General features: G+C 50.2%; 1 protein-coding gene across 1 annotated transcript; it reads right to left on the minus strand.

Moving 5' to 3' along the window:
• Positions 1-12: 12 nt before the first annotated feature.
• Positions 13-16368, minus strand: KIF17 (kinesin family member 17). Its single transcript, XM_041419545.1, is given in 19 exon segments — positions 13-595; positions 666-729; positions 950-1027; positions 1030-1206; positions 1975-2094; positions 2097-2171; positions 2174-2205; positions 4716-4794; positions 4797-4833; positions 4961-5049; positions 6006-6153; positions 6756-6853; positions 8284-8736; positions 11585-11683; positions 11686-11764; positions 14012-14113; positions 14462-14608; positions 16073-16204; positions 16206-16368. Coding segments are annotated over 19 exon segments (2277 nt in total). The 5' UTR covers positions 16293-16368; the 3' UTR covers positions 13-414.
• Positions 16369-17239: the final 871 nt, after the last annotated feature.

The raw sequence follows: 17239 nt of genomic DNA on the forward strand, positions 1-17239 counted from the left end.
CGTCGCGCGCCGTCACTGTCGCGACAGCGCTATCGCGACTCAGCGCGGCCGCCGCGGACAAGGGGGGGCCCCGCCGCCGTCCCCTCCCTCCTGCGCGGCGCCGGCGGCCGCGGTGGCCCGGGCCGCCCATGCCCGCGGTGGGTCAGAAGCGGCGGGCGCTGGAGCTGGCGTTGCCCTTCCTGCGCTTGGTGTCGGCGCTGGGCGCCAGGGACTGCAGGCGGAAGGGCCGGGCCCGGGGCGCGGTGCCGGTGCTGCCCGCAGCCCCCTCGGAACCCGCGGGAGCTGCGAGAGGAGAGGAAGGGGCTGTGGTGGGTCAGTGCAGGACGCCAAAATGCGGCTGCGTCCTGCGAGAAACCCCTGAGAGGTCAAGGGGTTGAGGCAGAGTTGATCCTGGGTGGGTTGCCGTTTGGTTTCTCAAGGAAAGGGAGGAAAATGAAGAGTGCCGGCAATATCTGGGAAAAGGGCATTACCTTGGTCCAGCTGAAGGATCTGGCTGGCTCGCCGGGATCGGAAGTAGTTGCTGGCGATGGTCTCGCTGTCGCTCCTGTCCAGCACCAGCCTGTAGTGGTCTTCCTCGGGCTGCAGGTGGCAAACGCTGTCAGCAGAGCCAGCAATAAGGCAAAACTGGTAAAATGGGATGGAAATGGAGGAGGGATGGGCCGTACCGCTGGCTCCTCTCATTCGAGGGGCTTGTCCGGCCAGGTTTGGGCTGTGGCAGGGCTGGGACCGCTGTGGGAAGAGATGGTCGCTGTGTGTAGAACAGTCGCCACCCTGCTGGCTGCACTCCCTGATCCCGGCACTGCTCACATTCCCGAGGGATCCGCACCACGTGCCACCTTTGTTACACTTTCCAGACAAACTTTGGAAGATGTTACGAGTGCACGCAGCCCAAGCGTGGCAGAGCCATCGTCACCTCCCTGTCCCGCACAGCGCCCTCCTGTTCCCTCACCTGCGGGCCGGTGGGTTCTTTGAGTGACAGGCTCTGGAATTCTCCAGCAGCCGCTCTCCTCGGCCCACACGGGCTCACACGGGTCCTCTCCAGGTTGCTGTAGTTGCAGTCCCGCTGCACAAGGGACTGCACCTGATCCAGCAGCTGCTGGCAGAGCTGCAGGTCTCGCTCCTGGCGCCGGATGGTGCTCAGGTAATCCATCTTCTCCAGCCCAAACTCCAGCTGCAGGTCTTTGATCTCGGTCTCTGGACACAAAACACCACGGTTATAAGGCAGAGAGACCGATGGATACTACGAGTGCAGGAATTTGCCAGGCAGAGAAAGACACTCAGGAAAGCTTCAATATTTGGAAGGTTTTCTAATTTAGGTACAAATTAGGATGAAATTTGTGTGAAGAGATTATTCCATGTCTGTTTTAAAGAAAGTTTTCTCATGTTTCTCCACAGGAATGATTTTTGAATGAACCTGAAGCTAATCTTACTGATGTGGTCTTAGAACTCCTGGAATTTCTTCGCTTTTTGGTTAAAAGGTGCAATATTTCTTTGATAATCTAAATACCCAAATAAAGTAAGTCCTTCATGTGCAGGTCTAGGACTGTACACACAAATGTCAATTTTTTTGCAGACCCTCTGATTATACCACAAAATATCAGAGCAAAACTGATTTTCAAGTGTTTTGAAAATGAAGATTTTAAATGTAAAATTCAAGATCATTACTTTTATGTTTTGTTTGTTGCCCCAGAAAGCGTGCTCAGAACTGGCAGCAGCTGCAGCAGATCTGTAGGTCGGCAGAGGGAGTCGCATCCCCTCCCATCCCAACACGTGCTCCTCCCGCCAAGTGTCACACACTGAGCCTTTACAGCTGGGGGGTTTGGGCTTCAAAAGCTTAATCCCCCACCTGAGGGATTTTATAGAAGCTCTCACACACAATGTGGTGTATGAAATACTGACACAGCCAGAGTCATTCTCTAAACCCACAGCCCTAAACCCTGTAACATAAAAAAGGAGGATGTGGAGGAGGAAGGAGCTGCTCCCTCACCTTCTCCAGCGCCTTGCTCTTGGCTGGAACCTCCTCCTGGATGGAGTCGCAGACGTTGAGGAGAGCCGGCTCGCTGCTGTCCTCGCTGGATTCCTGCAGGGCGGCCACAGCTGCAGCCTCGGCTCGTCCGTGTGCTTCTTCCGGCGTTCGTGCTTTTCCTTCAGGTCCTCGTTCTGAGCCTGCTCCCCCCGACCACCTGCTGCTCCAGCACCTGCAGCCTGCAGCAGGGAACACTGAGCTCAAGAACCAGCTTCACAGGAGTGGAGGAGGCACGTCCTTCCATGGGTGACATTTGGGAAGAGAGAAAATTGGGAATTATGATAAGATTTTCTGCCCTGAGTAATCATAGCAGATTCTACTTATTATTAACACTTTCTGTCATAGAAAGAATCCCAGAATCCCAGAGTGGTTTGGGCTGGAAGGATGTTAAAGGCTATCTCACTGCACCCCCTGCCATGGGCAGGGCCACCTCCCGCTCTCCCAGGTTGCTCCAACCCTGTCCAGCATGGCCTTGGACACTTCCAGGGATCATGGGGCATCCACAGCTCCTCTGGGCAAAATACTCCACAAAGGCAAAGCATGTGTTACTCCAAGCACTCAGTCAACAAGGATGTCCAGAAATCCAAATCTAAGCTCACAAAATTATCTTTAAAACCCTTGTTTTGTGTATTTTATATTTAAATCCTTATTTAAATAAACATTTAATTATTTTTTCAAAGATGCACAAAGGGTGCCAAAATTACACAGAGAATTATTTTAACTGGTGGAGGTGGGAGTGCTAGATCTGAAAGCCTCAGTGTGGCTTCCATTTTGGGGCAGTATCAGCCATGATTTGTGTCACCTCAGCGTTGTTAAGGCAGCACTGGCACAGGCCTGTGTTTGAAATAATGCTCTGGCATGGAAATAAAGCCATGCTACAGAGCCATTCCTTTGTCTAGCTCAGCTTGGCCAGCACTGTCTCAAATTGGCTGATAACCCCTTTACTGATAACAGCCTCCTAATTATCTCCATATTATTAAACCCTGTGAAAAGGCTCATTCTCCCCCAGAAGTGACCTGCTATTCTGCTGCACTGCTCCTGCCAGGCGACCTTCCCTTTCCTTTGCTTAACACACACTGAATCCAAGGATTCAATCCTTGCTCTGCTGAGCTGCCCTGATGTGTAAAGCTTGAGCAGGGGGCTTTGAAATCCCCTCACCTGTGGAACAAACCCTCCTGCCCAATCTGTACAGAACCTGGATTTAACAATGTGATTAGAAGGGCATTTTCCCTTGCTTGCCACAAAAGGAATAGGATTCATTCTTGCAATAAGACCACTAACATTTGATATCAAATCCAAATGAAGGCTTTCTTTGGAGGGCTCTCCCTTAAGAGACAGAATTGCCCACAAATTACAGACACTGCTGTTCTGCATTTCATAGCAGCTCCTTTTTGAGACAGGAGAGACTCAACAGAATGAGCACACACCACAGGAAAGCTGAAAGACTGGTTAAAACCCACAGAAGGACTGGTTAAAACCCACAGAACTGTTCAGAATTAGACTCTGTCACAGCTTTTCTAATTGTCTATAGTTCCACACAATGGAGTAAGTGAAAAATCAGCAGAATTTGCTTCAATCGTGTATTTCTGGAGCAGCCCAAGCCCCCATGCTGCTTCAGTATGTGGTGGTGTACTCTGGCTAAGGGAATTCTCTCAGGACAGCTCTCACAGAGAGAAAACCTTGAGCCAGGTTGATTTTGATTTGGGCTGAGCACGAGTCCAAGCCTGCATCCCTCATATCCCAGCCCTGTCCTCCAGGCCCTGACAGTGCCCCTGAAATAGGATTATTGGGAAATTTTGCTGTTAGTTGTGGATGATGTGCTGCAAACACTGTGAGATGCGTGAGCTGGAGGCAAAAGTGGCCTCAGTGATGGGAAGAGTCCATCCATGAGCCACAGGACAGCTGCTGCCTTACCTGTAAGGCATGAGAGGGCTCCAAGTGCCCTTCAAGGCCCTCTTTCAAGAGGAAAAGGAGGCGTCTCCATAACCTGTGTGGGCACTTAAGGCTCCTCTGCCTGCAGCTCCAGGCAGGATTTGTTACCAGGAACACACACTTTTTGGCATCCACGTTTGCTGACTTGAACATCTCCATTTTTCTCTCATAATTCTGGCACATGGCCTCACTGAGCACTGCAGAGAACAGCTCTTCATCCACCCAAACAGGGCAAAGTTAGTTTTGGGGTAAAAACATCCTGGAGGAGATAAGGCTCCAGGCAGACCTTAGAGCCTGTCCTGGTGCCTAAAGGGGCTCCAAGAAAGCTGGAGAGGGACTTTGGACAAGAGGCTGGAGTGCCAGGACACAGGGAATGGCTTCCCACTGCCAGAGGAAGGCATAGATGGGGTGTTGGAATGGAATCCTTCCCTGGGAGGGTGGGCAGGCCCTGGCACAGGGTGCCCAGAGCAGCTGTGGCTGCCCCTGGATCCCTGGCAGTGTCCAAGGCCAGGCTGGACAGGGCTTGGAGCTGCCTGGGACATTGGAAGGTGTCCCTGCCCAAGGCAAGGGGTGGAATGGGATGAGCTTTAAGGTTCCTCCCACCCAAACCAGTCGATCATTTTAACTCACATGTGCCTGGTTTGGGGCTGCACTGACAGCTGGAGCTCAGCAGCTGTGGTGTCATGGCAGAAGGTACCTGCAGCTGCCTGAGGGTGCTGCCCAGGGGACAGCTGGCACGAGCAGGGATGGCACTGACCTGGCAAGCACCAGCTGCTGGTCTGCAGGCAGGGAAATCCCCGGGGCAGTGACAGCTCCCACTGCTCCAGCACTGCCCTGCTCACCCCACTGGTGTCTGTGACAGTCCCAGCTGGGTCCTGGGGACAAGAGGAAAACAAAGGCTGTAGCTTTGGAAAGATGCAGTGAGAGTCCTGGGGGAGATGAAGCACAACGTTACCCACTCAGGGTTATTAATTCTAAGGGGAGAAGGAGCCTGGAGGGTACCTGGGCTGATGTTGGCTCTTCATGTGCTGCAGCAACAGCATCTTCATATGAAAGTGTGTGGTCAGAAATTGTTCTAGTCCGTGTGTCAGCTGAAAAGAGGAAATGCCCACAATGTTGGTAATGAGCTGTGCAAAACTAGATATAAATCTGTGAAACCATCTCCCAGAGTCTTCCCCCAAAGCTAGAAATGACGTGTCTGAAAGGAAAAGGGTTGTCATTCACCTACTTCTGTTGGTCAGTAAAAACCATGAAAAACTGAGAGGATGTATTAGGAAAGGAATGCAGATTGTACAGGGCTGGGAGAGCCTGGCTCCAAAAATAATCAATTTCAGATGCTAGGGGTGCATATTTGTAATCAAAGGGGGAAGAAATAAAGAACCTCTTTTCACCTCAAAAAATGATAGCACAAAAAATGAAGAATACAGGTTCAAGAATTACTAGTGGGTGATAAGTGCTGTATGAGCACATTACAAACCATGCTCTGAGGCACTGCAGGTGTCCATGAAAAGCAGCAATGGAGAGGCAGAGGAGGCAGTTTCTAGGATGTGAGAGGAATATCTGCCTTGCAGTGAGCGATGGTGTGGATAATCCACCGGGAGAGCAAGTGCTGCAGCACATTTGCATACGGAGGAAGAGACTGCGGCAGCCACCTCGGCCTGGGGAATGAGAGTGCAGGGGGAAGGGGACAGCACAGTGACCTCTGCTCCAGAGACACTGTCCTCAGCAGGGGAACTCTGCTACGTGGGCAAAAAGCAGATGTTTTACTCAAAAATGAGGCTTTTCATTGCCTCAAGGCTTCCAGGGTTGAATCAGGGTCAGGATGATCCCGACAGGGAAAGAAGTCAGGGAAATAGGGAAGAGGACAAAGCTGGGACAGAGTCGTAAATCCAGCTCCTGTTGTGGATGAGCGTGGGCTGGGAGCAGGGACTGCTGCTGCCAGGCAGCACTTGCTGCAGTGGCTGCCACAGATGTGAGTGCAGAAACAGTCCCTGCTCCTGAGGGAACCTGGGCTGAGCTGCTCAGCCTCCACCTGCCTCCTCCACACCTGCTTCCTTCCTGAGGAGATCCTGGAGAACAGACACCTTGAGATCAAAGTCATCCCTCAGGCTGCTGATGTCCTTCTCCGGGCGGGCGCAGGACGCCTGCTCTGCTTGGGAGCTGGCCTGGAGCTGGGTGAGCCTCTCCTGGAACTCCTGCAAGGCACAGCAACTGTCCTGTGACTGTCCCCAAGGCCACATCCAGGTCCATTCCAGGTCACACCTTATGCCCATCCCAATACAACTCCAGCACCAGCATTCACTGACTTTTCCTGTGACTTAAGTTGACACAGGAGTGAATTGTTGATGAAAGTGACTGTTCAGCCCTAAAAACGGCTGCCTTGGCTGGTTGTGGTGCCCTGGAATGAACTTTCTAAACAGCAAGGAGAGAGTTTTGTTTCCCTCTGGCTCCTCCTGGCTCTGTATTCTTCTTTTTCCTCATCTCTGTACTCTTCCTAACACCTTTGACTACTGCTTTCCTCAACTCTATTCCTCTATTTTTTGACAATTTCACATGTAGTTCCTCCAAAAATTCTGCCTGGGAATCCATTCCAATCCATCCCCAGAGAGGTAGGAACAAGAGGTGGGTTATCATAAGGCACATGGTCTCCATAACACATGGTATGTTCATAGGAGAAGTCCAAGGATTACAAAATAAGAGAAAAATAGAAAAAGAGAAGTGTTCTGGAAAGGCTGAACCATATTTGTAATGATCACTATGAAAAAAGATTTTGTCAAAGCCACTCTTCCCAACTTACTTCTCTGATCAGCTGCTTCTCTGCTTCCAGATCCACCTGGGGTTTGAGGCAGGGAGCTGGATTTGCTCCCAGGTGAGCAGCCTCAGCAGGTAGAAGCCCTACAAAGCAAAGTAGAAATAAAAATCACTCACAGTCACTGGGTGGGATTGTCTGCAGAATTCCTGGAAAGAGAACAAAGAAGCTGGGTGTCAGGAAAGAGCATGGCAACCCCTGTGCTCCTTCAAACCACGCTCGCTGCCAAAACGCCGCCAGCCTGGGGCTCCAGAGGTGTGGGGAGAGAGGGAGAGGTTCCAGCTTCAGGGAAATGTGGAGGTGAATGTAATTGTATGGTATTTATACACACAAGAATCTCTTTCAAAGAAAAACAGGACTTGTTTCCAAGGCTATGCTACAGATTTGGGAGATAAAAGACACCGGGAAGATGAAAAGTGCAAGGAAATTACCTTCTTTGTTCACAGCTATTTCTGAAAGGGGGCAGAAAGGGGGGAAAAGTCATCCTACAGCCTTATTCCCCTGCTGAAAGTTGCCCTTTTATCGATGCAGGTGGCCCCCAGCCAGGGAATAAAGTGCTCTGACTCCATGATTTCAGAAGGCTGAACAAATGCTTTATTAAGCTGTGTTATATTACACTAATACTATATTAACACTATACTAAAGAGATACTAAAGAAAAACCCATGACTGTCTCCAACAGTCACGACACGGCTTTTTTCCAATTGGTCAATCAGTCTAAACAACCATCAGCAGAGTCCAATTAACAAATCACTTTTGGTAAACAATTTCCATAACATATTCCACATGTGCCAAACAACAGGAGCAGCAAGTAGAGACAAGAATTGTTTTCTCTTCTTCTCTGAACTTCTCACTGCCTTCCCCAAGAAAAATCCTGGGAGAGAGAATTGTGTCTCTCTCTGTTCAGAGAATGTGAATACCACACCCCTTTTTAGGGGCTAATTCTCCAAAGGTGATCAGCTCCCTATGGACTGCTTGTCCCTACATTTGCTCCTACATTTCCTATTCCTGCTCCAGAGGACAGAGCAGGTGTTCTGAGGCTGGGCTGAGTCCTCAGGCACTGCCATAAAGAGGGCAAGACTTCTCTTGTAGTGTCAAAAATATACATTGTAGGAGAAAAGGGGCTGGTACTTACTTTGAAAACATACACATGTATAGTTAATAAAGACCTTTACAGCATTATTTCTTTTGCAGCTCATTTTTGTTCTTCCAGCTGAAACCTCTCTTCTGCAACTGACCAAATTCTAGCCACAATCACCAAAAATAACCAAGGATTTGAATCATGTCAGCTTTTTCTAACAGAATTTGCCACTGTTGAAAACACTGGACTATTGAGATGGTCTTTGCCATCTTAGTAGAATAAGGTCAATTTGGCAGCAGTGAAGGAAAAGTTTCTTACCAGAATGGAGAACTCTTCCTCCAATAGGTAAAGGAAAGGTTGAAGGAAAATTTAGCCAACATTTTATGTATAAAACTCCCTTTTTTCCCACGTCTGCAGCCAGTAAAGGCTCTCCTACCTGACAAGTCACTCGTGCCCATCTGTTGAGCCAGAATGGCCTTCAGCTTCTTAATCTCCTCCTGGTACTCCCTCAGCAGGGTGTCCTTGGGGTCCTCACTGATGCAGGGCTTGTTCCTGATGTTCCTGGCTCGACTGGTGCAACACAAGGTGCCGAGGCTTTCTTCGCAGCTGTCATCAGCCGGGGACACGCGTGCCACCATCAGGGTCCTGCTGTTCCCCCCCAGGGAGTCCTGGAGCAGCCTGGTCAGCTTGGAGTCTCGGTAGGGAATGTGTCTGCACCTGCCATCCACCAGGGCCGAGATGACGTTGCCCAGGGCAGACAGGGAAAGGCTGATTTTGGTGGCCTCTTTGAGCCTCTCTCCTGTAGCACCAGTCCTTGCCTGTCTCTCACTTCCTGCCAGATCCACCAAGTTGAGTTTGGCAGCCCTGAGGTGATCCTGCCCTCGCTCATCTGCACAGGAACATTTCCCAGTCAGCTCTTAGGAGGAGGCATCTCAACAGTCAAGAACCAGGACTGTCTTTGCACCATGTCCTTTCCAGCCCTGCTCTTGGTCTGCCTTGGGCCCTGACTCCCTGAAGTAAGTAAGTATCTACTTAATCTAAACACTGCACAGTTTAGTGCTTTTCTCAACAGGATCCACAGTGAAAATTTGTGCCTGTTCTTGCTCTCTCAGTGAGCTCTGAACACACACACACACACCCACCCCTCCACATATTTCAACAGTATTTACAGTTTCAGCCAAAGTGCTCTACAAGTAACGTGATCAGACCATGAGTTTATACAACTTTTTTCCTCCTCAGTCTGTTTCATGAGGGGAAATTTAGATGAGATATATGGAAATCCTTTCCTGTGAGGGAGGAGAGGCCCTGACCCAGAGAAGTTGTGGCTGCTCCTGGATCCTGGGAAGTGTCCAAGGCCAGGCTGGACAGGGCTTGGAGCAGCCTGGGATAGTGGAAGGTGTCCCTGCCCATGGCCCAAACCCCAGATGAGGAAATGGATCCTGGTGAGGAGTCAAATGCAGTGAGCTGGTGCCATTGCCATCGCTTTAAGGCAGGAGCAGATTGAGCTGAGGCTGCCCAGCTGCCTGGACACACACCTTACACAGGGAATCCCTGCTTCCTGGTCTGCATTTGAGGCTGGAACAGTGTGATGGCACAGGGTCCCTGTGAGGAAGACAGAGTGCATCTGGCTCCTTTAGGAGCCCTGCACTTTCACTGGCTCCTTACCTTTCCCAGCCTCACATAGAGCAAAGACTTGGGCACACATTCCTGGAACTGCTGTCCTAAGTGCTGGACCACACTCTTGGATGTCCACATCTGAAATGCTCCGTAAGATTGCAACCCCAATTCAAGGGAAGAGCTCCTTTAGCATTCCAAGCATAGAAAGCACTGAGACTTTAACGGAATCCACCCTTTTCAAGGCAGACTTCCACAAATCCTGGCCTTGAAAGGAGTCAGAGTTCTGTTTTACAGCTCTGGACAATACCTAAACATGAGCAATGAACAATCTGATGCATGAGGGAAAGCGGAAAGCTCACAGGTAAACACCAAAATCTCTAAAATCTGTTGTGCTAGGATATTTCTGTTACAACAACAGATTGGTAACTGTGGAGTTTAATGTTTGCTGCTGAGCAAACTTGTTTCACTCCAGCTCATTCTCATGTGTCAAGACATGGGAGAACAGGGTAAAAACACATGGGGCTTAAACAGAGCACCCTCTCCTCATCCTTTCTGAGTGCTGGGCTGGGTGGGCAGCCACAAAAAGTAGGTTTCCTAAACCTGTCACTTCTTCCCTTGGTTCATGTAAATGCTGCCAGGCAATCAAAAGGCTGTTTTGGTTCCTGCCAGTCCTTTTACCCACCAAGGCTGTTTTCAGCTCAGAGCTCATGGTTTACTTCCCATGGTGTGAGAAGGTCCCCAGGCTCTTACTAAAATGTCTGCAGCAGCCTAAAGATCTTCCCTGTCTGGTTCCCTGTCAGCCCATTGGCCTGGGCTGATGGCAGAAGCACACAACATAAAGGAATGAAACATCTGCTAATCTAAAAAAAAAAAAAAAATTGTAAAAATAAATAAGCATAAAAAATAAAATAATTTTTTTAAGTGTAAAAATCTAAATAAAAATAGTGATGGGAACTTGCATGTTTCAAACACCTGCAGCCAAGAGCCCAGTATTTTTCATAATTCCTGAGCATGTTACTTTAAAAAAAGTAATTTTAGTGTCTTTAAAATATCAACTCCCCATAAATTATTATTTACTACAGGCTCACCTGGAAAAGAAGTTTGAACTCTTTATAAAGCCTAAAGATGACCACAGAAATACCAACTTCCTCAACTCTGTCAGCCAACGCTCACCCCAGCAGAACCACTCAGTTTATGGGGATTTGCCATTGCCCTGAACTTTCTCCTCAAATATTCCATCTATTTTTAACTGCCAAAGCTGCAGGTTCCCCACCTGCCATCCCATTCCATGTCATGTTTTCAAAGCTTTAAATCAGAGAAATTCAGGCTAGCTTGAGGGCCCTGCCAATCTTGAGCACAGAAGAGGAGTGCAAACACTTCTTACCTGTTGGGGTAAAGTTGGGATTTTACAGACCCACACAATGCATTCAGCATCTGTGCTAATTGAGAAACAACCCAAATTCCTCACTTACTGAGTGGAAAATGAGGTACTGTCACCAACATTTCAATATTGGAACCACAATATTGAAAGACATTGTGTAACTGAAACAGCTGAAGAAAATGAAGCCAAGCTGTTCCCAGCTGGGGTCAAAGACAAGACAGAGATTAATTCCTTTCTGCTCCCAGAAAAACCCTCTTCAGGGTCCTTGCTCAGACTCAGAGAGGCAGTTCTTCCAACTAAAGAAATGCCAGTGAGATACTCATGAAAGGAAAATTAGTCACTAAAACTTTATTAAAGGATTCTTTAATTCCATCTTTAAAAAATAAGCCCTATGATTAAGCTCAATGAAGGAATTATTAGGTGATATGACCTGAATGGTTTCATTTGGGAGGGACCCTAACACTCATCTCATTCCACCCCCTGCCATGGGCAGGGACACCTTCCACTGTCCAAGGCAGCTCCAAGCCCTGTCCAGTCTGGCCTGGGACACTGCCAGGGATCCAGGGGCAGCCACAGCTGCTCTGGGCACCCTGTGCCAGGGCCTGCCCACCCTCCCAGGGAAGAGGATTTTTCTGCTGCACCTACCATCATTTGGGATCTAAGGGGTAGCTGTGGGATGATGATGGCCACACAGACCCCGTGCCCTGCCAGGCCCAGGCCCAGGGCTCCAGGTACGCACCGAGGGCGCAGAGTTCCATGCAGACAGTGAGGATGGAGTGGGAGCAGGAGGAGCCCTTGTTCATGAGGGTGAAGGCCACTGCTCTGTTCCTGCAGCCTGGTCCATCAGCTGCTCACACTGGGCCACGCTGTGCAGGGACAGCCCCTGCACGTGCACCCCCTGCTCCGGGCACTCCTTCAGCTGCCAACAGGACAATGCAAGCCAGCTCACAGCAAGGGGCACTGAAACCAGGGCAAATTACACTGGGAATGGCCCTAGAGCTAACTGAAATTAAACTGCAGTATGAGAAAAACACATCTGACTGCCACCAAAAAGCCTTATTTCTGAAGGAGGACTAAAACCACAGAAAAAGAGGGAACAACCTTCATGGCTCAGAGAATTCAAGTTAAAAGTTGCTGATTGATTCAGACATCCCCCAGGCCATGAGGAACCCGGCTTCTATCCACCCTCTACCTTCTCTATTATTAAGCTGCATATTTTAAACAAGAATCAAAATACATCTCACCTATTATGGCAAAGGCTGTAAGATCTCCTCAGCCATAGGAAGCTTTTTTTAATATCAAAGCACAGAAACAATATTCCCAGATATTGTTCCCGGTGCTTTGCTGAACTCTCTGCTCTGAGTGGGTGGCTTGAGCTCACTGACAACATTCCCAAAGTACCACTCATCACACACAGGTGAACTGTCACCATTTCTCTCCACATTAATTAATTCTTAAATGAACAAAAATCCTATTTGGGACCCTAAGTTGAGACAGAACATTAAATACCCAACAGCATGTTCTCAGTAATTATCAATTGCACAGATGAAAAGTTTCATACAGAATGTTAATAAGCAATGGAAATATCCAAAATTTTGAGTTACCCATCAAACCTACATAAAAATACAAAATAATCCAGAGATTCCTGCACTCCTACACCAGCCCCCTCCACACTGGGAATTTTAAATGAGCTAAATTAATTTTCCACAGCTCTGTTACACCCCACATCTGCTAAGTTCATCACCAAAACTATCTTTATCATGTCAGCTGGGATATCGAGATACGGTTGTCATGATGGAGGAACAGAAACCACATTTGGCACTGTGAGTTCCAAAGAGGAGGCTCAGATACCTCAGTGATGTTCACAAGAAATGATGTAAAACAGCGTTTGCTGTTAAAAAAATCCCACAGAACAGAGCAAAAGTGGCTGAACACTTAACTGGGTGGGATTTATCCTCGTTCCAAAGCCAAGAGGCCCGGGATGAATCCAGGTACAGTCACAGGCAGTGTTCATACACTGTGACTGGTCGGTGCTGCTGAGAACCCCAGGACTGGCCTGGCTCTGTCTGGGGGTGTTGCAGAGTCCCTGAGGAACACCTGACCAAGGACACGGCTGTAGGCAAAGGAATGAACAAAACTGGGATTCTGGGGGAAGTGGGGACTCAGAGACGTGCAGTGGGGCAGCCCGGGATTTGTTTCGGCAGGACACACTCCCTCAAGTACTCAGTGCAGGCAGCAACAGGCAGCGTGACAGAGTTACCCTGGAAACTGCTGTGCCCAGCTCCTGCCCTCCCAGTGCCAACCGCGTCGCCATGGAAACCCGTGTCACCGCCGATGTGGAACAAAGGAAGGGAAACTGCAGCGAGAAGTCCCCTTCTCCCACTCTCCCTCTGCAGGAGACAGGCAAAGCACGCTTGGAACATGGAGCAGAGAGGGGTTTGCCTGCCTTAAAGCCAGAAACCTCTTAGAAATGCCTGCCCTGTAAGGCAGTTTGGGTCTGTTGCCATTCCAGAGTGTTGCAAGGTGCTACTGCCTTGGTTTTATACAGGCAGTCCTGCAAGGAAGTAAATTGGGACAGATTTCTAGATCCCTCCAGGAATGCATACAAAAGGATCTGCAAAGCCACCAGGAGGTAAATTTTATAAAGATCAGCCCCCTGATTAGGATTCTGGGAGAGTTTATCCTCCTATGGTCCTGTAAATGTCACATGTGTTCCCATGGGGAGTAATATCTGCTGTGTGTCCTCAAAAAGGATCAGCCTTTTTGGTTTAGGCAGATAAAGAGATCATCTGTGGCTCCACTAGATCAGATTAAACATTTATAAGGCCAAGAATCCTCTTGCTTTAGAGACAAGCATGAGATGAAGAGGATGAGGAAGAAACTGCCCCATGAGCACTTTATTCCACCCTTGCCCAGTGAAGGATTTTCACAGAGCTGCTGCTGAGCTACCAGCCACTATCATGTGGGATACACTGGACATGTCTCCAACTGCATCCTGTTCCTAAACTTTCACTAAAGTCCCTCTTAGCGTCCATATTCCGCATGTAACTTCATATTCTGGCACTCAAGCTTCTGACAGAGACCTTTACTGCACTCCTGTAAGTCATGGTAACACCCATCTGAGCTAATTAAAGCACTTAATTAAGACACATTGAGCCTGCCTCACCTCCAGCTGCTGCTTGGTGTCAGCTGCTAGAAGGTCTCGTATGTCCTCATTGTGGATCTCCAGGTAGGAGGCTCTCAGCAGGAACTTGGTGTTTTCAGCACACTGCAGAGCACAGGGAGGACTGGGGGTGAGGCTGCACAGCACAGGCACCCACAGCTGGGTGCCCACCACCCTTCAGCACCTCATCCAACCTCCCCGGGCCATTCACTCCAGGTAGAACCACTCAACACACCCTGCAGGGCCTTCTGGTCCTTGCACACCTCCAGCTCACAATGCCATCTGGCATGAGGGTGCACTTCATCTGACCACACACAGGCCTCAGCTTCAGCATGAGGAGCAGTGCACCCCAAACCTGCCCCCGTTCACACTTCATGCCACCAGCACTCACTTCTTGGCACAGGACACCAAAGTCTAGCAAAACCTTGCCAACAGGACCTCTTTCACACCCACCTGTACAGGCTCAAAGATGTGTTCAAATGCCCTGGGAATGATCCCTTTCTGTGAGGAAGGATCTGCAACTCCCTGCATGGTGAAGGACTTCCCACTGCCAGTCTGGCCCTAGGCAAAGATGGTGCCATTGCAGCCTTCCATGACACCCTGGAAATGGGAGAAACCCAGAGAAAACAGAAATCTTCTTTGCCTAACTGGAAATACATCATCCAGATTCATTCCCACCCCCCCAAAAGGTGTTTTAAAGGAAGAGCTGGAAGTAAACATCAAATGGCTGCTTAATCTCCACACACCATCAGAGTATAGCAATTACAAAATTAGCATATAAATCAATGTTTTTCTCTCAAAACAAGGAATCTTGAAGCAGTGCAGGTGTTGAAAAGCAGTTGACAACACAAACATTTAGCAAACTATAATATTTTTGCCATAAGCACAAAATCTTATGAGATTCAGAGACAACTAGAACAATAGTTGGTTGTGGGGTGGCCATTGGGATGGTCTCTAGCTTTGAATAATTTTTGCTTGGCAAGCTGCTCACTGTCACTTGTCCCTGTTTCAGAGAAGTATGGTAGGAAGAAAAAATAACTGGATTTCTTAAGGTTTAAATAAGAAAAAAATAACCTATTATTTTAATATCTACTGTTTCTAGCCCTGCTTGTTCTCATGTTTAGAAACTTCCATCTGAAAACTGTCACGAGCCATTTAATCCATGTTACTTCTTCTAACAAAACTTTTTTTGGGGGGGAGGTTGGTCTTTTTTTGCTCAACAGGTTCATTTCTCACCTCAGCTGTTTCCTGTGCTGATCTGCTAACAAGGAAACAAAGGGATCCCTTATCCTTTTGCCAGTCTAATCCAGGCTGAGGTTCCCCATCTTCTCTAAGGTTTCTCACTTGACAGTAAAAATCTCCCTGAAATCATCAGTTTGATACCACAGCAGCTGTGGCTGCCCCTGGATCCCTGGCAGCGTCCAAGGCCAGGCTGGACAGGGCTTGGAGCAGCCTGGGACAGTGGAAGGTGTCCCTGCCATGGCAGGGGGTGGAATGGGATGGGTTTTAGGGTCTCTTTCCACCCAGAGCTGTCTGGGATTCTATGATATAAACACCCACCTAAAACAATTCAGTGTAACTCTCTCCTTGGTGCCCTGCTGGCTGCTAACAAAGTTTTGTTTCTTCCCAACTTCCCAGACTGTTGCTGGGACACTGTCTGCTCTCCTCTGCCTCCCAGGCTTGTAGCTAAATCTCTTGAAGCAGTGGACAGGGCTTTCTGCCCACAAATCAGAGAATCCCAAATGGTTTGGGTTGGGAGGGACCTTAAAGTTCATCTTGTTCCACCACTCTTCCATGGGCAGGAACATCTTCCAGCATGAGGAAGGTCAAGTGCATCCTGCTTCACTTAGGGATCACCTGTAAAACCCTTCAGCCCCTGTCCCAACCTATGTATTCACAGAATATTCTCAGCTGCAATGGTCCCACAAGGATCAGAGTCCAACTCCTGGCCCTGCACTGACACCCCAACAATCCCACCCAGTGCCTGAGAGCATTGTCCAAACGTTCCTGGAGCTCCTTTCATTGTGGTGCCCAAAACTGCCGCTGCCCCGGGTGCCCACTGACCTCCACCAGCGGGGGGGCGATCTCGTTGTAGATGTGCTCGGTGCTGCGCTGCCCGCCGAACGCCCCGTCGAAGGAGAACGGCCGGGGGGGCTCCGCGGGGTTCCGCACCAGGCACCGGCCCCGCGCTGTCCACGCCGACGATGGCCCGGAGCCCCAGGGCCGCCCCACGCCCGCTCAGCGGCCGGCAGCGCACGGCCACCTTCACCGCCTCCGCGGCCATCGCCCCGGCCACCTCACAGGGGTCAGTGATGGACACGGGGGCAGTGACGGACACGGCGGGCAGCCCCACACACACACAGTCAGCTCCACACATGGGGGTCAGTGACAGACACTGGGGTCAGCTCCACACACCGGGGTCAGTGACAGACACTGGGGTCAGCACCACACATGGGGGTCAGCCCCACACACTGGGGTCAGTGACACACACTGGGGTCAGCACCACAGACACATCGGGGTCAGCCCCACACACCGGGGTCAGCCCCACACACCGGGGTCAGTGACACACACTGGGGTCACCCCACACACCGGGGTCAGTGATAGACACTGGGGTCAGCTCCACAGACACACCAGGTCAGTCACACACATCAGGGTCAGCCCCACACACCGGGGTCAGTGACACACACTGGGGTCACCCCACACACACCCAGTCAGCCCCACACACTCGGGTCAGACTCCCCCCACAGGTCACCCCACCCATCCAGACCAGCCCCACAGCTCAGCCGGCGGGACTGGGGGGCACCGGGGGCTGGGAAGAGGCTGGGGCAAGCCTAACCCTGGGCATCTGCACCCCCTGTGCGAGGGAAGCACTTACCCCTCACTGGGGGCACGCAGGGAAAGGAGCCCCGAGCGAGGGAGGCTGGGGGAAAAGGGGAAAGTATGGAGAAAAAGAGCTGGGGAGGGACGCAGGGAAAGGGAGAAGCTAGGAACAGGTCTGAGGGGGATCTAGGGCAGGTCGGGGGGAAGAAACCTGAAGGGGGAAGGGTTTGTGAGACAAACCTGAGGGGAAGCTGAAGGGCGGGAAACCCAAGGGTAAGAAACTCTGAGGTAACTTTTGGGAGCCGAGACACGTCCAAAGGGGACGGAGAAAGGGAAGACCTGAGGTGACGCCGCCGGTGCCGCGCTGGCCGGAGGCGCGCACCGACCCCGAGGGCACAGCGGCGCTGAGGC

This window comes from Onychostruthus taczanowskii, unplaced genomic scaffold, assembly GCF_017590055.1.
Source record: "Onychostruthus taczanowskii isolate IOZ18803 unplaced genomic scaffold, ASM1759005v1 scaffold61, whole genome shotgun sequence".
Lineage (NCBI taxonomy): Eukaryota > Metazoa > Chordata > Aves > Passeriformes > Passeridae > Onychostruthus > Onychostruthus taczanowskii.